Source organism: Sus scrofa, chromosome 8 (assembly GCF_000003025.6).
Source record: "Sus scrofa isolate TJ Tabasco breed Duroc chromosome 8, Sscrofa11.1, whole genome shotgun sequence".
Lineage (NCBI taxonomy): Eukaryota > Metazoa > Chordata > Mammalia > Artiodactyla > Suidae > Sus > Sus scrofa.
This window is the reverse complement of record NC_010450.4, coordinates 55724674-55749840: the sequence shown is the minus strand read 5'-3', so window position 1 is coordinate 55749840 and position 25167 is coordinate 55724674. Positions and strand designations below refer to the sequence as shown.

At 41.8% G+C, this 25167-nt stretch overlaps 1 protein-coding gene across 1 annotated transcript in view; it reads right to left on the bottom strand.

Annotated features, from left to right (window-relative positions):
- Nucleotides 1-20639, bottom strand: part of SRP72 (signal recognition particle 72) — a 33097-nt gene extending 12458 nt beyond the window's left edge. Inside the window, 14 exon segments of the mRNA XM_021100536.1 lie at nucleotides 481-576; nucleotides 3133-3182; nucleotides 5510-5582; nucleotides 6824-6952; nucleotides 7777-7908; nucleotides 9864-9921; nucleotides 10015-10139; nucleotides 11665-11696; nucleotides 14069-14180; nucleotides 14260-14403; nucleotides 15985-16007; nucleotides 16010-16107; nucleotides 18579-18699; nucleotides 20483-20639. Of these exon segments, the coding sequence (XP_020956195.1) occupies nucleotides 481-576; nucleotides 3133-3182; nucleotides 5510-5582; nucleotides 6824-6952; nucleotides 7777-7908; nucleotides 9864-9921; nucleotides 10015-10139; nucleotides 11665-11696; nucleotides 14069-14180; nucleotides 14260-14403; nucleotides 15985-16007; nucleotides 16010-16107; nucleotides 18579-18699; nucleotides 20483-20594 (1305 nt within the window). The 5' untranslated portion in view covers nucleotides 20595-20639.

Here is a 25167-nt window from a genome sequence, read left to right as displayed (position 1 = left end):
AGGTGACCCAGTCACACATATATGTATACATTCTTTTTTCTCACATTATCATGCTCCATCATAAGTCACCATTCCTCTCTCTCTCTCTTTTTTTTTTTTGGTCTTTATGCCTTTTTTCTAGGGCCGCTCCTGCAGCATATGGAGGTTCCCAGGCCAAGGGTCTAATCGGAGCTGAAGCCGCCGGCCTACGCCAGAGCCACAGCAACTCGGTATCCGAGCCGCATCTGTGATCTACACCACAGCTCACGGCAACATCAGATCCTTAACCCACTGAGCAAGGCCAGGGATCGAACCTGCAACCTCATGGTTCCTAGTCAGATTCGTTAACCACTGAGACATGACAGGAACTCCAAGTGACCATTCCATTTCTTAAACAGTGAGTTAAAATGTTTTAATTTTCCTTAATTTTGAGTTCACTACTGCAGCTTTTCATTCTTATGCAAAGACATGCCCTAATAGCATTTTCCTCCATTTACTTACCTGATGGCTTTGATACCACTGGATAGCTTGTGTGAAGACCTCGATGGCACTGTCAATGTCTTCCTCATGGCTATACATGGTCACTAATGCAGACACCTGCCCAGCCAACAGGATAAATCAGTGAACAGAATAAACCTTTTGAAAACGAAAAACACTGAAGAAAGGAGTTCCTGTCGTGGCGCAGTGGAAACGAATCTGACTAGGAACCATGAGGTTGTGGGTTCAATTCCTGGCCTCGTTCAGCGGGTTAAGGATCTGGTGTTGTTATGAGTTGTGGTGTAGGTTGCAGATGTAGGTCAGATCCTGCATTGCTGTGGCTGTGATGTAGGATGGCAGCTATAGCTGCAATTGACACCTAGCCTGGGAACCTCCATATGCTGCAGGTGTGGCCCTAAAAAGACAAAAACAAAAACAAAACACTAAAGAAACAGCAAATAAAGATAGCCAGGCTCTCTGCTAGTACATACATACTAGAGATGGGAGTTCCCTGATGGCCTGGCAGTTAAGGATCCAGCATTGTCACTGCTGTGGCGTGAGTTCAATCCCTGGCTTGCGTATGGCCAAAACAAAAAAAAAAAAAATTGCTAGAGCATAACTAGAAATACCATGAACCACAAGAATGTTTACCTGTACAAAGTACCATTCCTCCGAAGCAGTGCCAGTTCACAAGTGTTTTGTCACCAATCCACAAGGTAAGCACAGAAGTTGATAATAATTATGCATTTAGAAAGTTAGTTTAGGAATTCCCGTTGTGGCTCAGAGGGTTATAAACCCAGCTAGTACCCATGAGGATGCTGGCTGGATCCCTGGCGTCGATCAATGGGTTAAGGATCTGGTGTTGCCATGAGCTGGTGTAGGTCACAGACATGGCTTGGATCCCTTGTTGCTGTGGCTGTGGTGTAGGTTGGCAGATACAGCTCTGAATCGACCCCTAGCCTGGGAACTTGAATATGCCAAGGGTGTGGCCCTAAAAAAAAGTTAGTTTATGTAATAAGATACTGGTGAAATATCAAGGCGTGATCAGTGAGGTACACACACCAGCAAGGCTAAACTCTTATGCTGAGTCACATGTAGCTCCAGCTATATAAACCCAGTGAAAGCTCACCTAGTGTTTGGAGAGACGGCAAGGAGCCCCATGTGGCTGGAGTGGAGTGAGGGGGGAGATAAAAAAAGGCAACAGAAAAAAAGGTGGATCAATGGAAAAAAACGTAAAAATTAATAAGCCTCAGACAGACTAATTAGGAGAAAAAAAAAAGACGAAAAATAACTAGTAACAGGGACAAAATGTCCTACAGATATTAAAAGGATAAAAAGAACATGTAGAGTTCCCATCGTGGTGCAGCAGGAACGAATCTGACTAGGAACCATGAGGTTGTGGGTTTAATCCCTGGCCTCGCTCAGTGGGTTAAGGATCCGGCATTGCCGTGAGCTGTGACGTAGGTCACAGACGCGGCTTGGATCTGGTGTTGCTGTGGCTCTGACACAGGCTGGCAGCTACAACTCCAATTCGACCCTTAGCCTAGGAACCTCCATATGCCGCAGGAGCAGTCCTAAAAAGCAGAAAAAAAAAAAAAGTAATCAATTTTATGTCAATAAATTCGACAACCTAAATAAAACATTATTTTCAGCCATATATTATATTTGATTTTAACAAAGTAATCATAGTTTGGTCTTTAAAATACGATTCTTCAGGTGTTCCCTTGTGGTTCAGTGCATTAAGGATCTCTGGTGTTGTCACTGCAGCAGCCTGGCTTCCTGCTATGCCACAGGTTTGATCCCTGGCTGGGAACTTCCATATGCCACAGGTGCGGCCAAAAACAAATTAAATAAATAAATGATTCTTCAAAGGAGAAAACACACACTACCGTAACACTATTATGCTTTCGCCAAGCGCCAACTGTAAATAAGCCACGTTAGAGAACAAGAGTCCCTATTACTACAGTATTAAATGCATATACCACCCTAGAAAACTAGACTTTCCTTCATAATACGTGTTCACAGCTATATTAGTGATCTCAACTTGTGATACTTGAATAATCAGCAAACTAAAAGCTAAATCAGAGAACTGAATTCCTAAATTGATTTAACTCAAAGAAATCATACTGAAGACATTATAAGATAAAATAATTAAGGCTAAGAAATTAAAGATTGGCTTTCAGTGCCTAATCAGTGCCTGACACATTTGACTAAATAATAAACCAATGCAAAACAGGGCATACAATGAAATTAAATTTACACAAGAACTATTGTTACTATTTTCTTTCTTTTTCTTTTTATAGCCACACTTGAGGCATATGGAAGTTCCTGAGCCAGAGGTCAAATTGGAGCCACAGCTGAGGCCTATGCCAGCAACATCAGATACAAGGTACATCTTTGACCTACATCGCAGCTTGTGGCAACGCCAGATGCTTAACCCACTGAGCAAGGCCAGGGATTGAATCCACATCCTCACAGAGACAATGTCGGGTACTTAACCCGTTGAGCCACAACAGAAACTCCTGTTGGTATTTAGGGGCCACAACTACTCAAACATTAGGAATATATAAAGAAATAAGCAGAAATTAAATTGAAAACAAAGAAATATCAAACATATCAATGGACTATGAATTTCATTACTTTTTCAATTAATAATATTTCAGTTATAATACTCACCATGCCTGGTTTATGCTTTAACTCTTCTATGCTTCTCAATATTAGACATGCTTTGAAATATTACCTTAAGAGATTAAAAATAAAATTAGCACCATTGAAAAAATCGTCTTATGGGAGGAAAAAGATAAGAAATTTAAGAATACTATTTTGTGACATCTTTAAATATTCAAGCTTTGGGAGTTCCTGTCGTGGCGCAGTGGTTAACGAATCCGACTAGGAACCATGAGGTTGCGGGTTCAATCCCTGCCCTTGCTCAGTGGGTTAATGATCCGGCGTTGCCGTGAGCTGTGGTGTAGGTTGCAGACTCGGCTCGGATCCCGCGTTGCTGTGGCTGTGGCTGTGGCCGGTGGCTACAGCTCCGATTCAACCCCTAGCCTGGGAACCTCCATATGCCGCGGGAGCGGCCCAAGAAATAGCAACAATGACAACAACAACAAAGACAAAAAAGACAAAAAGACAAAAAAAAAATAAAATAAAATAAATAAATATTCAAGCTTTGGATCCTGGGAATGACGTACCCTATTTACTCGATTTACAAATAAAGGAAATTGAGTTCTAAAGAAATAATATACCTTGCTTACGTTCAAAAAGGTAATGGCAGAGCTGCTAGCAAAAAAGAAGTCTCCCACCCCATCTGGTGAGTCCCAATTCTCCTTTTTCAGACTGTTAACTTAAAGGTAGGACTCCTTTCCCTGAAGGCCTTGACATGTTACTGTGAGTGGAATGGAAAATTCCCTACGGTGTAAAATCCTGATTTTCCACTCACTGCAAACTTCAATAACAAAAAAATCCTCCACTGTCTTTAAAGACAAAACAAACAGGAGTTCCCATTGTGGCGCAGTGGTTAACTAGGAACGATGAGGTTGCAGGTTTGATCCCTGGCCTTGCTCAGTGGGTTAAGGATCCGACGTTGCTGTGAGCAATGGTGTAGGTTACAGACATGGCTCAGATCTGGAGTTGCTGTGGCTGTGGCTGTGGCTGGTGGCTACAGCTCTGATTCGACCCCTAGCCTGGGAACCTCCATATGCTGCAGGAGCGGCCCTAGAAGTGGCCAAAAAACAAAACAAAATGAAACAAAACAAACAAAAACCCCAGCAGACTTACTCTCAGCGATTTTAGTATGATAAATAATCCTCACAAAAATAAACTGAAAACCAGATGAGACAAGATAAAGAGGAAAGCCAAGAAAAAGAAGAGAGGTGGAAAAAAGAAAAGAAACAAAGGAGGAAGGTAAGAAATGTGAGAAGAGGGTAGCTGGTCTCAACCTCATTTTTATTACACCACCACTAAGGAGCCTTTTAAAGACATTTTTCCCCTCTACCCATGAAATTTTCACTTTAGCATCATAGTATCTAAGACTTTTTCAACCCTCTGCTCTGATCAAGCCACTTTGGTCCCCACTGAGACAACGTGGTCTGCAGCAGGGCTGTCTGACACAACTTTCGGTGATGGTCACTGTACCACCCACTAAACCACAGTGGCTGAAGATTCTGAAATGCAGCCAGCATGACTGAGGAACTGAAGTTTATTTTACTTATTTATTTTCCTTTCTTTTTAGGGCCATGCCCGCAGCATATGGAGGTTCCCAGGCTAGGGGCTGAACTGGAGCTGCAGCTGCCGGCCTATACCACAGCCACAGCAATTCGGGATCTGAGCTGCACCTGCGACCTACACTGCAGCTCCCGGCAGTGCCGGATCCTTAACCTACCAAGCAAGGCCAAGAATCGAACCTGCATCCTCATGGATATCAGTCAGGTTCTTAACCCACTGAGCCACAACGGGAACTCCAGGAATTGAATTTTAATTTGAACTTAAAATACCTACATATGGAGAGTGGTTACTAAATATGGACAACACAGCTCTCAAGGTACTTGGGGTCGGTTCAAAATCATAAACTAAAATCACTAGCAGTTTTCTGTAAGATTCAAAAACATCAATTCTCATTAAATTTGTCTCTTCTCTACCAAAGACATGTTATAAAGTATAAATGAAGAATAAAGGACTAAGAAATGTTGAAAACTAGGATGCAATGTAAAACCTTATTTCATGCAAATACTACCAAGTGACAGATATAATAAAGATTTCTACACAACATACCCAGGAAATCTATGTAGAGAACGGGAGACTTCTTTGCTTCTACAGACGCCAAGGCAGAGACTGAGAAACATTCTAACAACTTAGGGATAACCCAAGAAAAGGCCTACTAACCCACTACTAAGTCTGCTCACACAACCTAGCTTTATGTTTGAAACAGCAGTAATTATGCTTCACTATGCAAAACTTTTAAAAATAACATAGTGCACAACTACTTCAGAATCATTCCAACAATACGTTTCCATTAAAACAATTTTACTCATGATGAGATAATCATGAATACCTTGGGAAATTTTCAGCTGTGCCATGGTCAGCTTAATTTCAGCAGCATTTTCTGGATGCTGATCTGAAAATTCCTAAAATTTTTTTAGTTGGGAGGGAAAAAAACACATTTAATTTACACAACTAAGTGCACAAATTCTAATTACTTATTTTAGTCTCATTAAAATTTAAATCAGTTTTGAAATGTTAAACCACTTGAAGTTCTGTTGTGGCTCAGCAGGTTAAGAACCCGACTAGTATCCATGAGGATGCAGATTTGATCCTTGGCCTCACTCAGTGGGTGAAGGATCCAGCATTGCTGCAAGCTGCAGTGCAGGTCACAGATGTGGCTCAGATCCGGCATGGCTGTGACCATGGCTGTGGCTTACAGCTCTGATTCAACCCTTAGCCTGGGAACTTTCATGTGCCATGGATGCAGTCATAAAAAAAGTTAAACTTCTGATTTCAGCTCAAAATTTTAACTTTGGAGTTCCCGTCGTGGCTCAGTGGTTAACGAATCCAACTAGGATCCATGAGGACACAGGCTCCATCCCTGGCCTTGCTCAGTGGGTTATAGATCTGGTGTTGCCGTGAGCTGTGGTGTAGGTTGCAGATGTGGCTCAGATCCTGCATTGCTGTGGCTCTGGTGCAGGCTGGCGGCTACAGCTCCAATAGACCCCCAGCCTGGGAACCTCCATATGCTGTGGGTGTGGCCCTAGAAAAAACAAAGAGAAAAAAAAAAAAAATTTAACTTTGGCAAAAAAATTTTGAGACTCCTTTGCTTTACAAAATAAGTGCAATGTCAAACTTCTAGAAGTCACCAGTAGAGTAATAATAAAGATTACTACATAGTTTTTTGTTTTTTAATAGAGATACTCAATTAAATGCTAACTCCTTACTAAGAGTCCTTGCTAGGTAACTCTGCCCCTCAGGATGGGCCTAATTTGACATGGTACAACTTTCCCATGTAGTCTAACCAAGTCAGTCTCTAAATGCTTGAGGTTTTAGATTGGGACTTACTAGAAGATACATTATTGAGAAAGATGTGATGCATATTCTGGAATTTTCCATCTAAAACAAACCCTTAACTCATGTTAAATTGATCTCCAAATGAAAATCATTCTTCAAGGTTTATTGCAAATATTTACTAATGCAAATTCATAAAAACAAAGGTTGCACCCCAAGAATTAACTAAAGTGACACTCTGGGATAATACAGTAGTATATTATTACCTATTAGTCTCCCATGAAAGTTATAAGCTTGTAAACTCATGATGAAACTGAGACACGGCTGCAACTAACTGATATCTCAATAAAAATTCAAGTAATTCCTTTACCTGAAGAAGTTCTATTGCTTTTGTGTGCTGCTTTTCACGGCAGAGCTGGGCAGCTTGGATTAACACAGGAAGAAGATGCTGAGGACTCTGGGACTGTAAACTGGTAGATATTTTTCTGCATTGTTCTGCCTAAAAGACAGTAGTATTACTCCCCCACCACACACACACACAAAATAAGCTGGTTAATGAAAACAAACATTAAAGGAATGACCAAAAAGAAAGGAAGGATGGGGGAGTAGAAGGAAACTGACTGAAACAAAATAGTAAGTAAGACCTGCCTAGGGTGAGTTTTTTTTTTTTCCCCATAAAAAAAAGATTTCCATTTACTGAATTTAAGCTATGAGTTCTAAAAGCATTTAGGGAAGGACAATTCCTAAATATTTATCTGGATGCTTAAACTCCAGAAATCTGTTAAAAAAAAAAAAAAAATCAAGTCTCAGACTTTGCTTCAAAACAACAAAATGTATAGGTATTTCCTACTGAAGTATTTAAGAATAACTTGACTCAGTTCTAAACAATAAAAACATTGCTGCCTCTCAGTCCCCCATGGCAAACCTCTGTTCGAGAAGAGTCTGAAATCACAATTAGTTTATGCATGTTACTTAGAATCGACCTCCTTACCATTTATAATTTGATGCAATTATGCCCAAACAAAAATGAGAAACAGAACTTAAATGTACAATCATCATGACTGTAGTTTGTCTATTTCAGAGAGATGCAAAATAATGAGGAAATTATCTGTGAATAGTGTTTTCTTCATCTTAAAAGCCTCTAATTGCACACCTTTACAAAGAATTGGGCAAATTACTTATTTAACAAATAAAATCTATGGTACATAACATTCTAAAGAATACATGGATTTAAGACAAAATATAAAAAAACATAAATAGACCGGACTGATACACCCCTTATGCCACATACTCCACAGCCAAGGGGGCAGAGCTGTTACCCACCTGGTTTGTGTACATAGCAAGTAGAGCTTTGTTAAATTCTATAGCTTGCAGCTGTTTCTTGGAAAGCTTAAACTCTACTCCTTCTGCATTGGTTAATTTCACCTTCTTCTTGGAGTCAAAGACATTTTGGTCCTGACAAAGAAAAGTTCATCCACAATTAAGAGCATTCTTAGACTTCAACTCTTTTAAGAGTCTTCAACTCTTCTTGGACTTCCATCCCAAGGCCTTATTCCTCTTTCATTTATTTATTTTATATTAACACAACAAGAGAGCTTAGAAGATAATAAATACTCCTGCCTGGTTGGGGTGGCTGTGCTCCGAAGATGCATATAAATTTGGCTCGGGTTCTTGGTTTTCTCATTTTTGTTTTTCTATCCGTGCCTGAGGCATGTGGAAGTTCACAGGCCAGGGATCAAACCCACACCACAGCAGTGATTTAAGCTGCCACAGTGACAACGCTGGATCCTCAACCTACTACACCACACAGAAGTCTGGGTTTCCTCTCTCTCCATTATTAATCGTCTGTTTTTAGCTTTTTGAAGAAAAGTACACAGAGATTGCATAGTGGAATCTTACAGTGGAAATCAGGACTACAAAGATACCTAAATTTGTAATTTCTACAAACTATCTTCAGAATTTAGACGACAAATGAGGATGGTAACTCATTATTCTCTGGCTCATTATCAGATATAAGCAAATGGAGTGGAATAAGAATGGAAAACAATGATGTCACACTGCACTATGAGAAGGACACACTGGGCGTCTGAGCATCTACTCTATGCACAGTACTCCACCTTTGTCAAATGCATGTTTACTTTCTTTTTTTTTTGTTGTTGTTGTTGTTGTTGCTATTTCTTGGGCCGCTCCCGCGGCATATGGAGGTTCCCAGGCTAGGGGTTGAATCAGAGCTGTAGCCACCGGCCTACGCCAGAGCCACAGCAACGCGGGATCCGAGCCGCGTCTGCAACCTACACCACAGCTCACAGCAACGCCGGATCCTTAACCCACTGAGCAAGGCCAGGGATCGAACCCGCAACCTCATGGTTCCTAGTCGGATTCGTTAACCACTGCGCCACGACAGGAACTCCTGCATGTTTACTTTCAAATAAATAAATATGCTTTTTAAACCAGGACTTCTACTAGTTTAAAGACTAAAAGGAGACAAAGAAGAAATCTAAAATACATTCCACTTTTTCTGAGTGTGAAGCTCCACACCAATGTGACATTATTTTAAATGTACAGAAAGAAACTGGCTTTCATATAAATCAATCCTCAAGAAATAAATTACTAGTTGGTACTCCTATGTCACTATTTAATACTTCAATTCACGATGCATCTCACTGCCAAGCTTCTCTTGAACTTGGCTACCACAGCACTTTTTAAAAATCTTGATTTTTCAAAGCAGAGGGTCAAGCTGTGCTCACAACTGTGGCTCAGATTCAATCCCCGGCCCAGGAACTTCCTTCCACATGCCATGGATGCAGCCTAAATAGGTAATCAATAAATTTTGATTCTTAAGGCTCCCTCATAGCTTGATACCAATCTAACCTATTTTTTTAACTAGCCAGCATGTATGTGACTTCTTATTTCTATTCTCTTCTCCCCACAAGTCAAACGCTCTGCCCTACGTTCACCAGCTTAGGCCGTTGCTTAACCTTCAAGCCACATCCCTCCTTCCAGCCTCTGCTCAAATTACCACCCAGAGCTCTTGTCTGTTACCAACTACTGCAGTTACAAAGTACATGACAAGAAATTTAAATGTGCACATTTTTCCAACACTAGGAATGAGATTTTTAAAACTATGCAATGATTAAGACTGCACTTCATATTTCAGTGGGAACTTCAATAAATTTTTTGAAATGGAAAAGGGTAAGATGTTAAAGTTCAGAGCCTATAACTGCATTCAAGTAATATTTTATCACTTGAATACACCTTGCAGAATCATCATCATGAGAGTTAAATAACAGTTGCAATTGTGATTTTGCTGCAAGTGGACTCTGTCATGGAAAAACTTATGCCAGAACAGGCTGGAGTAATATGCTTTCAGGGTCAAATGTAAATGTGGGAAAGCCATGGATATTCCATACCTTATTAATGGTAATGATGTTATTTGCAATCACAGCTAGCAATGCCACATCCGTTGGTCTGTAAACAAAAAGCAACAGTCAAAAAAGAGCAAATCTTTAAAAAGAAACCTCATCCCCTATAAAAGACACTTCATTTTAAAAACTCACTCACTTTAGTTTGATTATCTGATTGTAAAGCTGCAGTGCCTCCTCTGTACGACCCTGAAGCTGCAGGATATAGGCCATCTGCCCATGAATGATGGCTAGTTCTGCTTGTGGGTCCTCCTCAGCACCATCCTAAGCACAAGAAATGTTTTTCCTATAAATTCTCCAAATTGATCCACATATTTACCTTGTGTTCCAAACATTCAAATGATATACAATTCTGAAGAGGCCATATCATTTTCAGGAATTTTCTTAGAGAGTCTGTTTGTTAGAATTTAGGAACTGCCACCAAAAGAGGAAACCTTAAGTAAGAATGGCAAAAAGATTCTGGAAGAACATGGCAACAAGCTCAGGAATGCCATTCATTGAGCATTTTTATTCTCTAAAACCTAGGAATGAAAAAAAAATGTAAAAACCAGCCTTCAAGTTTAACTTCTATAACAATATTCCTAAATTCTGGAAATAATTTTCTCATAGAAAAACACTTTCAAAATGCTTCACTCTTAATTCTAAAACAATTCTAATCCAAAGATTACAAAATTCAAACTAGTAATTATCATTGTACAAAGAACTTGCAGAGCTGAAATTAATTTGTAATTAAAAGTAGCAGCCCTCTTAACTGACACTCCAGATTCATCTATATTTCCACTCCTTTGAAGAGGCTGACTGGTGCCCATGCACAGTGAATCTCAAGGCCACGAGGCTGCTCTTTCATGCCACACAGGGCATTCCTACTCTCATCCAGTAAGCAGCTGATCGGGAGGCACAGGTGCGTGTTTCCAATCCCACTATGCCAAGTGTGTTGGATAAAAAAAAAAGGTTAAAACTCAAATATTAGAATAAGACAAGAACTATGAGTGAGAAAAGACACTTGTTTGAATGAAAACTATGTTGAATGCTCAGAAATATTTAATAAAGGTGAGTTCCTAAAGAAAATTACTATCTAATTAGGTATGAGCCAGAAAGTGGTAAGAGATTAGTGAAAAAAGGACTCTGTAATGAACCAACTCACAATTATCTTTAAGATATTATTACACTTAAAAAAACCCCACAAAACTGGAGAACATGACTGTTGTAGTTTGTACAGATTATGTAAGAAACACACCTGGGATTCCTATGAATAAGCCCTACTCAAAGACCTGAGCCCTACACCTAAAACAGAATGAATGTATATTAATATGAAATTCAATGAAATGCACAGGGCATACAAGAGCTTTGTATGGTAATTTCTCACTCTAAGAGATTGCAGCAAATAAACTGCTCAAGAAGGTTTTTTCAATTTCTATTTAACAACATCTCAAAAAGTCAATAAACAGGGAGTTCCCGTCCTGGCCCAGCAGAAATGAATCTGACTAGCATCCATGAAGACACAGGTTCCATCCCTGGCCTCGCTCAGTGGGTTAAGGATCCAGTGTTGCTGTGAGCTGTGGTCTAGGTCATGGATGCAGCCTGGATCCCTCGTTGCTGTGGCTGTGGCTTAGGCCAATGGCTGCAGTTCCAATTTTGACCCCTAGCGTGGGAACTTCCATATGCCCCAACTGTGGCCCTAAAAAGACACACACACACACACACACAAAAAGTCAGTAACAGTACAAAGAGTCTCCTACAAAATATTAGCCAGAAGTGTAAAATCTGGGTTTAAGAGAGGAACACTTACAGAGTCTTCTGAAAATGAACGGCGGCAAAGATCTGCAGGGAAAAATGGTTTTAAAATTAACATTGTTGGGTAACTTGTTTCTTTTATGTTCCAAAGAGCAAGAACTAAATTCTTAAGCAGAAGATTTAAGCTTATCTTAATAACAAGCAAACTTGGGATGTATCACTAGCATCAACTATATTACATAAATATCAATCTCTGATTACTCTAGCTCTTTGACATGTTCTTTCATTTGTAATCTCTACGTTAAAATTTTTTTAAAGGAAAATTCAAAATATTTAAAGGTAACAAATGTTGACTGCAAAAAATCAATTATAGGAAAGTATAAAAAATAAAGACAATAGTCCTCCCACTCAGAGATAACCACTTTGGCATTTCAGTTATTTTTTTCTTTAATGTTAATGCTCAGATAATTTTAAAAAGAAAGTGGAATATTCTATATACTATTTTGAAATACCTTTCTCCCCATTTAACATACTGTGGACATCTTTATACTACAACACATATAAATTATTTTTAACATGATTATTGTTCATGACTGTATGGTAATCTGTGGTTTTAACACAACTTAGCTAGTTCTTTAAAAAGATAGAAACTCATGTCTCTAAATTTTTGTTCTTATGAACATCCCTTCAACCCATATAGATATATATAATTATTTCCTTAACTCCATTAATGAACGTCTTAGATCAAAGGGTATGCCAACTTCGGCTACACAGCACCAAACTGCCACTGCAAAGCCTATACTACTTTTACATCCAAATCTGCAACAAAGGGGGATGTCCTTCTCCCACACTGTTAATACTGGGTGTGGAGCTCCTGTCGTGGCTCAGCAGGAACAAACCTGACTAGGATTCATGAGGACGTGCGTTGGTGGTCCCTGACTTCACTCAGTGGGTTAAGGATACAGCACTGCCCTGAGCTGTGGTGTAGGCTGCAGACAAGGCTCAGGCCTGGTGTTGCTATGGTGAAGGCCAACAGGCTACAGCTCCCACTCAACCCCTAGCCTGGGAATTTCCATGTGCCATGGGTGTGGCCCAAAAAAGACCAAATTAAAAAAAAAGAAATTTTACTGTGTATGATCCAGGAATTATAATTCTTTTTGTTTTTTTTTTGTCTTTTTGCCTTTTCTTGAGCCTCTCTTGCAGCATATGGAGTTCCCAGGCTAGGGGTCTAATCAGAGCTGTAGCCGCCAGCCTATGCCAGAGCCACAGCAATGCAGGATCCGAGCCGAGTCTGCAACCCACACCACAGCTCACGGCAATGCCGGATCCTTAACCACTGAGCAAGGCCAGGGATCGAACCCGCAACCTCATGGTTCCTAGTCGGATTCATTATTCACTGCGCCACGATGGGAACTCCAGGAATTATAATTCTTTTTTTTTTTTTTAATTCATTTCTCGTTTCTTTTTTATTTATTTATTTATTTTTGGTCTTTTTGCCATTTCTTGGGCCGCTCCCACGGCATATGGAGGTTTCCAGGCTAGGGGTCGAATCGGAGCTGTAGCTGCCAGCCTGCACCAGAGCCACAGCAACACAGGATCCGAGCCGCGTCTGCAACCTACACCACAGCTCATGGCAACGCCGGATCATTAACCCACTGAGCAAGGGCAGGGATCGAACCCGCAACCTCATGGTTCCTAGTCGGATTCGTTAACCACTGAGCCACGACAGGAACTCCCAGGAATTATAATTCTTAAACACATTTTTCTTTTCATGATGCTCTAACCTCTGCTTTTGTCTTAACAATCAGTATTTAAAAATAAAACAGACCCTATTCCACCTTTATTTCCTTCCCCTCATTCACTGCGGCCCCTATATCATCAAGCTTCCAAGAAAAATGTATGCAGACAAAGTATAAACGTTTCCGGAGTTGAAACCAGACATAAGTTCGCTAATAAATTATTTTCTTTTTCTCTTAATTAAGAGCCTCAAAGCATGTAAATTCTGTATATGGAAACATACTAAATGGAGCTGAAACATGCTTGAATAGTGTTATGAATATATAAACGTATGTGCACGTGTGCATACACATGGGCACACCATACTGTCACTACACTTGTACATCTGTTTAATACCAATAAGTGATAATATTTACCAAATGCTCATTAACTCACTGAATTTAAATTTAACATTCATACTAACTTGTTCAAAAACCTATTCTTCAAAATTTAATCTTAAGGTTTGTTGCAGTTAAAATGAACATGTAGACTGGTTTAGGGCTAAGACAGCAACAGTGGAGACACAGTCAAGAACCCAAGAGAAAGGCTGGATGGACCTGCTGTACCTAGCATCTAGCACTGCATCAATTTCCATTTAAACCTGCCAAAGCCAAATGCAATTTTTGGAAATACTTCACAAGGTTATATGCACATTACATTTACACAGAATTTTAACTTCCAACCTTCAGCCTTTTGCAGGATTTTCATTGCCTGGTTGAGCTGGCCTTGTCCTATCAGTGCACATGCAGTGTTGTAGCACAGTTCGTGTGTGCCTTCTTGGAGACCCAAGTTCTCCTGCCACAGAGCAAAATCCCAGTTAAACATGGGACAGGAATATTATTTCACGGCTGTGTGGGCATATGGGGATACTCACTGGAACCACTTTTTCCCAGTTGCTTTGAGCTGCAACAACTGCTGAAAGATTTGTTTTTCTCTCCTCATCATAATCATCCTGGGAGTTTCGGACAAGATCTCTATACACAGCCAGACATTCATCATAGCGTTCTAACCGGTATAACTGAAGAGAGAGGTAGCAAGTGAAAAATGAGAGAAGACAAAACCTTTTTGAAACTGCTACAGAGGAAAATGAATTCAGCATAACATGGGCAATCAACTGGTTTGCCTTTACAGTTTTTCAATTAGTTCTGTATGCCATTAGTACTTCCAGAAAAAGTACTGATAATCAATTTAATTTAATCACAAACAGACCTGCCATGTCTACTCTACTGCATAGTGGTGGCATGACTTGTTAGAAAGCTGCTGTACTGACTGCCATCTTGAGGTCAGGTGGCTCAGGGGTGTGGAAGACCATTCTGTAGAAATCAACCCCGTTACCTAAATCTGACTTACAACGAAAAAAAATTTCCACAAGATTCCTAAGTCCCAGTAAATGGGAACAAAATTAGATGTTAACAAAAAGACTTAACATTTGCTAGGAGTTCATTACACTTAATCCTCATTCCTCTTTCCCAGAAAACAACTATTGGAGAGGGTAGTATCAGGTATGCATAACCCAATTCTTGCTTATTTCATTCCAAGTGTTCAGAGGGCAGTAAGAAGTGCCGCTCTGAGTCAACCAGGCTACTGTGTATGCAAAGACAAGTGCCCTTTGCCAACCTCAAAATGCTGGAATTTACCCTAGGCGAACCCAGCTTACACGAAAAGTTGTTTTTGTTTGTTTTTTTGCCTTTTCTAGGGCCGCTCCCGCGGCATATGGAGGTTCCCAGGCTAGGGGTCCAATTGGAGCTGTAGAGCCGCTGGCCTATGCCAGAGCCACAGCAACGCAGGATCCGAGCCGCATTTGTGACCTACACCACAGCCCACGGCAAAGCCGGATACTTAACCCACTGAGCAAGGCCAGGGACCGAACCAGCAACCTCATGGTTCCTAGTAGGAATCATTAACCACTGCACCACGACGCGAACTCTAAAATGTTCTTTATAGGCCTACAATCCATGACCTTGCCCAAATCTTTCTTTGTTAAACTCACACTACCTTTCGGAAACAATACAGTCAATACAACATTATTTGCCCTGAACTGACATTTTAAAAAATTTTAAGAGGGTTTTGCTTATTCTAACATAACATTTCTGTCCTTTCAAATATAATGTAAAATAGCCCTATTTTACATTAGGCTTAATTGTGCATCTCAAACCTCTTTTAGAATAATACATTTCCAAGGATTTCATGAACTATCTGAATTCACCTAAATTCTTATTCACCATACTTTTACTTTCAACTTAGAATAAAATACCAGTTAAAAACTAAAATACTATTTCAAAACTGTGTAAGTATATAAGCTGACTGGCCTTCATCTTTTCAACTAAAAAGTCCAAATTTCATAGTCAGTTGAAATTTGGACTTTTCAACTTTTCCACTTACTCTGGGGAAGTCAGTCATCTGTCCAGAGAACACTAGATACGCAACTGTTCATATGAAGATCAGGAAGGGGGAGTATGTTCAAACCTCAAGACCCAGGCTGGTGGCCAGTTTCACAGAGCCTCAGGATGGGCTGGGGTTGCTCATCCCTGCTCCTTGTTATAGGCAGAGGCACACTCACTCAGGATGACTTCAGCAAGGACTTTAAAGCATTAATTACCACTTGTCCATAAAGCTCTTTAGTTTGTCTGTTTGCTGGTTGGCACTTTCTATTGTCTTCAAGGCATTCTCAATTCTGTTCAGCCTGTACTCACAGTAGGCCTTCTCAAAGGAAAGAGAGTTACTGAAAAAGAAAAAAACAGTATCTGATTATTAGCTAAAGCTGCAGAGTACCCACTATATGCCAGACACTGCTCTAAGCACACGTGATACAGATTAAGTTATTTAATCCCCATTATAAGATGACAAAGGTTAGTGACTTGTCAGAAAATCAGACAGCTCATAAGTGGCAGAAAATATTACAGCCATTTCCCTAGGGTCTCTTGCTTTCATGGATAGTAGAATTATTGGCCTTTTGAAATAAATACATAAATACATAAGAATGAAGTCAGGAGTTCTCGCTGTGGCACACTGAATTGAGGATCTGGCATTGTCTCTGCACTGGCTCAGGTTCCATCCCCAGCCCTGCATAGTGGGTTAAGGATTCTGTGTTGCCCCAGCTTGATTCCTGGCTTGGGAAACTCATTTAGGTCAACAGCTGTGCCAGGAAAAAAAAAAAGGAAGAAATCATGAATCAGCTAAAAACTGTTTTAGATACAAAGACAATCTGAACATTGTTTTAAATCAAGTTTCTAAAATCTATTAATCAAATAACAAGCCATATAATGCTGCTTTTAACTTGCTGAAGAAGCAATTAATTAGCAAAAAAATAGTAACTAGCTATGTTACTACAACATGGTACTTGTAACCAAACACTGGTAAACACACAACTAACCAAAAAACTACTTACATAGACTAAAAAATTTATTTAATGTCACATATAAAAATCATCTTCAAGTTTCAACCATACTCAATGAGGAAAAATAATTATCAAGCAAATGGCAATATCCTTTATTTACTACACTAAGAAAAAATTATCTGAAAATTTCTCTATCTCACAAAATGGCCAAAATGCAAAACAATGAATTTTAGCATAAACGTGTTTATTAGTAGAAAGCGGTGTCCCCTTTATTACTCTTTTACTTTTAATACAGCTTAAAAATCTGGGTTTTTTTTTTTGTTTTCTTGTGGGGCGGGGAGCGGTGTTTGGCTGCACCCATGGCATGCAGAAGTTCCTCGGCCAGGGATCAAACCTGGGCCACAGCAGTGACAACACCGGATCTTTAACCTGCTGAGCCACAGGGAACTCCTAAAAATTTGTTTTTATTCTGTACTACATGCAGTTGCCCCAAATAAAAAAAACAAAAAGGCATACATTGAAAGGTTTTACTCCTGCTGTTATTCAAATTTACTATGTTCCCTTCACGTCCTACAAGTGACTATTCTAAGTTATGGTTTCCTGGTGTTTGTCTTTGCAAATACAAAAAATACACAGAAATTCTTAGACTGTCCTTTTATTACACAAAAGAAAGCATACAATATACTGTTTTAACTTTATAAACATTAAAGAATAAATATGCTGCAAATTTCATTTCAATATACATTTCTTTTGGGGTTTAGGATGAAATGTAAAGAAAAATAAAATTACAGTAACAATTCAGAATATAAGTTCACATTTCATGAAATGATAAATGAAATAAATGAAAAAGATTAACAACAAAAAACTGCTCTATATTCTAAAGACTGCTAAAGAACTCTGACACTCAAAGATCTTGGCCTGAAATTACACTTGCCTAAATAATTCTCAAAGGAGGCAGGCACAAGAGGTCACCTGAGACTGCCATGCCATCCCAGAGGTCCTGCCCGCTCTGCCTTTTTTTTATATTCTTTTTAGGGCCGCACATGCAGCATATGAAAGTTCCCAGGCTGGGGGTCAAATCGGAGACGCAGGGCTAGCATATGCCACAGCCATAGCAACACAGGTTCCGAGTCAAATTAGCTTACAGCCACAAAGGATCCTTAACCCACTGAGCAAGGCCAGGGATCAAACCTGCATCCTCAAGGACATAGTTGGGCTCTTATCCTGTTGAGCCACAATGGGAACTCCCTACTTTTTATTATTATTTTTTTTTATTTTTTGTCTTTTTGCTATTTCTTGGGCCGCTCCCACGGCATATGGAGGTTCCCAGGCTAGGGGTCGAAGCAGAGCTGTAGCCACCGGCCTACGCCAGAGCCACAGCAACGAGGGATCCGAGCCGCGTCTGCAACCTACACCACAGCTCACGGCAACGCCGGATCATTAACCCACTGAGCAAGGGCAGGGACCGAACCCGCAACCTCATGGTTCCTAGTCGGATTCGTTAACCACTGCGCCACGACGGGAACTCCTCCCTACTTTTTTTTAAATTAAACTTCTATTGAGGTGTGCTCCCTGTGTCCTCCAAGGAGTCTTACTGCTCTGGTTTCTGTTTCACACTCCTCAGTTTCCCTTCTCCTTAGTGGGTGAAAGGGAAGACAAGTGTAAAGAAACAGCTCCTTAAGGCAGAAAAGAACAGTTAGTACTGCTCCTTCCAGCATCAAAAACACTACTGAAAGTAAAAGGAAGGAAAAAAGTAGGAAAAAAAAAAAAAATCACTGAATAGCGGGGGTTGGGGGGGACATGGCAATGGTTACAGCTGTGGTAAACGTGCACAAACAATGAATTAAATCACTTACTTGGCTAATACTTTGGTGTGAGTATTGATGACATTCAAGGCTTCCTTGAAACTCCCATTCTGGATAAGGCACACCACTTTACAGTGTAGGGCAGTGACATCATCCTTGTGGATCTGCAGTACTAGAGAGCAATTGTAGGACAGCAACTTTTAAATCCATCTCATTTCTACACTTCCTGCCTCAGGAAGCTATAGTTCTAATTGCATTGCAGCATAAATGATTAGTCAAAACCCTTTTAAAATATTTATTTATTAGTGGCACCCATGGCATATGGAAGTTCCCAGGCCAAAGAAAGCAGTGACCTGAGCCACTGCAGAGACAACATTTGATCCTTAACCCATAGGGCCACAGTGGGAACTCTGCTGATCTTTATTTTTAACTTAAGAAGTGACAATAAGGGGAGTTAAGTTAGACTTTCAGTGAGATATCTTCCTAAGATGTATGTACTAAAAAAGCAAAGTGAAATAAAGAAGCAAGAATGGGAGTTCCCATCATGGCTCAGCGGAAACGAATCCAACTAGGAACCATGAGGTTGCAGGTTCAATCCCTGACCTCAATCAGTGGGTTAAGGATCCGGCGTTGCTGTGAGCTGTGGTGTAGGATGGTAGCAACAAGCTCTGATTCGACCCCGAGCCTGGGAACCTCCATATCCTAAGAAGACAAAAGGCAAAGTAACTAAATAAATAAACGTCCAATAAAAAAAGAGAAGAAGCAAGAATGAAGCTGTTTACTATAGCTTTTTCATCTTGGGACACACGCTACATCATACATATTTCATTACTTCACAGCAAAAGAAAAAAGTTCACATAGAACTTGGAAGCAAATGTCAGCTTTGAGTACAGGGTTGTCACTAATGCCTTGAGGTCCTGGACAAGTCATTTGACTGCCAAATCTCAATTTTCTTTTCTTTTTTGTCTTTCTGCCTTTTCTTGAGCTGCTCCCAAGGCATATGGAGGTTCCCAGGCTAGGCGTCTAATCGGAGCTGTAGCCACAGGCCTACGCCAGAGCCACAGCAACGCTGGGATCCGAGCCGCGTCTGCGACCCACACCACAGCTCACGGCCACGCCAGATCCTTAACCCACTGTTAAAGGATGAACAGTAAAGGCTGTTGAAAATTCACACTTGTATGTTACAGAAATACCTCGTATGTTATTTCTGTAACTACATTTCCACACCTAACAAATACAGGGAATATCTTCAGGTAAAAATTTACCTCGACAGAGCTTAAAAAGCATGGCCGTATTACACTTGGATGACGAAGGATAAAATATGGGCTGAACGTCATATCGGAGGAGCTGACTCGAAATGATCAGATAAACTTTGCTTTGCAAGGTTATTTCAAACGTCACTGCTTTTACACACTCTTTTTCTGGTGTGGGGCGGGCCTGTCTGCGGACGTCGGATCCAGCCCGAGCCTCTACCCCGAGTGGGTGCGGCTTCCACCTCGTCAGTGCTAGCTTCCCAATGACGTGTCCTAGGCGCTGCCTCCCCGCGCTGCGCCCCAAGAGAACAGGCCCCTCAGCGATACTGTCTCATCACCCCGCTAAAAGGCGGGCGAAAAGGACGCGATGGGAATGGAGCATTTGCAAGACTGGACGTGCAAACAGTGCAGTGTAATAAAAACACCTTGGAGGGGACTCCGGCAGCTGCAGTCCCTTCAGAGATGCCCTGGCCTCGCGCAGAAGGTAGAGAGGGAAGCAAACGTGGCCTGAAGCCGCCACGGACCCAGGGCCGGCCAGGACGCGGAGGGGCTGCGTCCCGCGTCCGCTGGGCGCTCCAGCCGCGGCGGCGGTGGGCTCTCCCCTCCCCGGGTCTGCCGGGAGGTGGTCACGCGCCCCCGAAGGAGGCCGCATCCTCCCGGCGGGCCGGCTCCCCCGGCCCCGGCGCCCACGCGGGCACTTACTCTTATTGACGGTTTTGAGAGCGCGCGTAAAGTCGCCGTTCTGGCCGTAACGGTTCACTTCGCTCCAGAGTGCAGGCACCGACACCCCCCCACCGCCGCCACCGCTCGCCATCTTGGCGGGGACGCGGGCGACCTCTGACCCGGAAGAGGATGCGGAGGGTCCGCGCGAAGCGGAAGCCGGGGCCGCGGGGCTCGGGGGTCGGAGGCACCCAGAACCGTGAGGCGGTGTCGGCTCCGCCGGCGTGGTTCGTAGAGCTAGGAGTGCACGTAGACAGAGCCGATGCGCCGTACTTGGAGCGGGTTGGAGGAACAACCCCTGAAGCCCGGGGCGGGGGGGCGGGTAGCGGGGCGGCGGCGGCGCAACGTGCGTTTCCGGGGTGGTGGCGGCGCAGCGTGCCTGCAGAGGCGGAGCTGGGCAGCAGTCCCCGGAGCCTAGGGGAGGCCTGTGTGGTGGGGAAGCACTGCTGGAAGCCGTGGGAGGCCTCGCTAGGGGAGGGCAGGGCCGAGTCGGCTTCCTGCTGCCTAGAACTGCCCCGAGGAATCACCGTCCGAAGGGGGTCTGGGCAGGGGATTCGGAAAACCTGGGGCTGGTTCTGGGTAATCCAGGCGGAGAAGCGAACATGAGGAAAGGCACAGAAAAAGCAAAGACTCTCCAGGCGCCAAGCATGTTTGGTGAATCCCCCTCGGCTGCCAGGTCGGGAGCAGTGGGCACTAAGGCCCGAAGGGTAATGAGTTTGGAGCGAGAATACCCAGGTACCATTCCTGGCTCTGCGACCCCCCAGATGTCTGACGGAGCGGGATGTCAGAGTCCCAGTTTTCGCCACCATAAAGTATGGGTGACGTATCAGGGTTGTAGGATAAATGATACCTACGCATCCGGGCACAATAAGCGCTGGAGTGACACAGGAATGTAGGGGTTAGGATGTGTTTGAGGGTCAGGACCGAGTACCTAAAGGAGTGTGCTCCTCCGGAGAATGACAGGCTCTTCCATTGAACGCCTCCTCTGCAGACCCATTTTTGGCACCATCTTACCGCTTCCTGCCACTCCCCGCCTCTTTCCCAGCAGCCTAGCTAATGCCTTTTCTATATCGCTGTGTCCTTCTGGTTCCAGAGAACAAGTTAGCACTCTGATTGCGCAGCAGTTCCCCCATGACACCCTCTTGGAGCTCTCTACCCTGAGCACTGCTCGTTTAAGGTCCGTCTCTCCACAGGGACTACAATTCCTAGTGGCCCTAGGATTTAGCACGTTTCCTGGCCTATAGTTGGAACGCTACTTTTTAACTGAATGGACTTTTACTTATTTCTCCCCTACTCTTTGCGTTCTTTGTGAGCAGAAGCGATGTCCAGCTCCTGGTTATGTCCCATGGCGCCTGGCACATTCCATCTGTGGTCCCTATGTGCAGTGGAGAAACGGCACTAATGGTCCAGTGAACTCTGCCTCAGGAGGGTACGATCTCTTGTGAGTTAGTACAAATCACCAGGAGAGCTGTGGACCTCTGCTGCCTGCATAACTGTCACACGTTTCAAGCCATTTATATCTGACTTTCAGATGGATGCAGAGAGCTCTAGATGATATTTGGTGTACCCGAAACTTTGTGGGAATTTTTCTGAAGATTTTGTAGCTTTCATCCAATTCTCCAAAGAAATTTATATCATCTCTCCCCCTGCCCACCTCCACCCCAAAAGTTAAGAATCACTGTCTTAGTAGTGCCTTTTCAGAAGGCTGACTTTATGTAAGGATTCACAATTTGCATTTCTGTAGACTATATACTTTGTAGCTTCTAGAAAGTTCCTTAGAATTCCTCTGCTGTGGATTCATATGGTTCTCTTTCTTTTTTCATTTGTAATGGTGTTTGTGCAAACAGGACATAAATGTATGAATTTAATCTGCATTTTTTGGGGGTGGCTTTTTAGGTCTGTACCCACAGCTTATGGAAGTTCCCTGGCTCAAGGTCAAATCAGTGCTATGGTTGCCGGCCTACACCACAGCTCACAGCAATGCCAGATCCTTAACCCACTGAGCAAGGCCAGGGATCAAACCCTCATCCTCATGGACACTAGTTGGGTTCATTACTACTGAGGCATGGGAACTCCTTAATCTGCCATTTTTTTTTTTTATTACTCAAATGAATTTATCACATCTGTAGTTGTATAATGATCATAACAATTCAGTTTCACAGGATTTCCATCCCATAACCCAAGCACATCCCCCCAGCCCCCAAACTGTCTCCTCTGGAGACCATAAGTTTATCAATGTCTGTAAGTCTGCATCTGTTCTGCAAAGAAGTTCAGTCTGTCCTTTTTTCAGATTCCACATGTCAGTGAAAGCATTTGATGTTGGTGTCTCACCCGTCTGAATGACTTAGCATGATAATTTCTAGGTCCATCCATGTTGCTAAAAATGCCAGTATTTTGTTCCTTTTAATGGCTGAGTAATATTCCATCGTGTATATGGACCACATCTTCTTGATCCACTCCTCTGCTGATGGACATTTAGGTTGTTTCCATGTCTTGGCTATTGCAGAGAGTGCTGCAGTGAACATTGGAGTACATGTATCTTTTCGAGTCGTGGTTTTCTCTGTATAGATGCCCAGGAGTGGGATTGCTGGATCAAATGGTAGTTCTATTTCTAGTTTTCTGAGGCATCTCCATACTGTTTTCCACAGTGGTTGTACCAATTTACAATCCCACCAACAGTGTAATAGGGTTCCGTTTTCTCCACACCCTCTCCAGCACTTCTTGTTTGTAGACTTTTGGATGATGGCCATTCTGGCTGGTGTAAGGTGGTACCTCATTGTGGTTTTGATTTGCATTTCTCTAATAGTGATGTTGAATATCTTTTCATGTGTTTTTTGGCCATCTGTATGTCTTCTTTGGAGAAGTGTCTGTTTAGATCTCTGCCCGTTTTTTGATGGGGTTATTTGTTTTTTTGGTATGGAGCTGCAGAAGGTGTTTATAAATTTTAGAGATTAATCTCTTGTCAGTTGATTCACTTGCAAAGATTTTCTCCCATTCTGTGGATTGTCTTTTCATTTGTTTAGGGTTTCCTTTGCTGTGTAGAAACTTTTAAGTTTAATGAAGTCCCGTTTGTTTATTTTTGTTTTTATTGTCAATACTCTAAAAGGTGTATCTGAGAAGATGTTGATGTCAGAGAGTGTTTGGCCAAAGTTTTCCTCTAAGAGTTTTATAGTGTCTGGTCTTATATCTAGGTCCTTAATCCATTTAGAGTTTATTTTTTGTGTACAGTGTCAGGGAGTGTTCTAATTTCATTCTTTTCCATGTGGCTATCCAGTTTTCCCAGCACCACTTATTGAACAAGCTGTCCTTTCCCCATTGTATGTTCTTGCCTCCTTTGTCATAGATTAGTTGGCTGTAAGTGCATGGGTTTAATTCTGGGCTTTCTATCCTGTTCCACTGATCTATATGTCTGTCTTTGTGCCAGTACCATACGGTTTTGATGATTGTTGCTTTGTAGTATGGCCTGAAGTCTTGGAGCCTGATTCCTCCAGCTCATTTTTTCTTTTTCAGGATGTCTTTGGCTATTCTGGGGCTTCTGTGCTTCCAAACAAACTTTAAAATATTTCTTTCAAGCTCTGTGAAAAATGTCCTTGGTAATTTGATAGGGATTGCATTGACTCTGTAGATTGCCTTAGATAGTATAGTCATTTTGATAATATTAACTCTTCCAATCCATGAGCATGGTATATCTTTCCATCTATTTGTGTCATTTTGATTTCTTTCATCAGTGTCTTATAGTTTTCAGAGTACAGGTCTTTTGTCTCTTTAGATAGCTTTACTCCTAGGTATTTTATTCTTTTGGATGCAATGGTAAAGGGATTGCTTCCCTAATTTCTCTTTCTGCCCTTTCATTGTTAGTGTATAGATATGCCGTTGATTTCTGTGTATTAATTTTGTATCCTGCAACTTTGCCAAATTCATGGATGAGCTGTAACAGCTTTTTGGTATAGTCTTTAGGATTCTCTAGGCATAGTATCATGTCATCTGCAAATAGTGGTAAGTTTTACTTCTTCCTTTCCAATTTGGATTCCTTTTATTTATTTCTCTGATTGCTGTGGCTAGGACTTCCAGAACTATGTTGAAGAGTAGTGGCAAGAGCGGACATCCTTGTCTTGTTCCTGATCTCAGTGGGAATTATTTCAGCTTTTCACCATTGAGAATGATGTTTGCTGTAGGTTTGTCATATATGGCCTTCATTATGTTGAGGTAGGTTCCTGCTAACCTGCCATTTTTGAAACAGGAGTCTTCCAAAACAGAGTGATGTCTTAAAGCATATACCTGATATCACTGCTGTCCTTTCAAGGAAAATCCAAACTACAAAGCCTAGCCTGTAAGGTCCTGTGTGATCTGGTCTCTGCTTGCAACCCCCTTAACACACTTAGGTCCTGTGTTACTTCCTAGTCCCTAGCATGTTGCACTCCACTAATGTTTGTTATGTGTGGTTCCGTCTTGCCATTCCTATGGGAATTTGCACATACATTCACTGGACAAATATTTATCGAGTGCCTTGGAAGTGTCAGCGTCAGGCCTACTGGTCATTAGGGATATAGTTAACAATAACAACAAGTTAGTGTACTCATGGAATTGATCTAGTTGGAAAAGAGAGGTAGTAAATACACACACTGGTGGTAATAAATTCTATGAAGAAAATTAGGTAAGAGGGATTG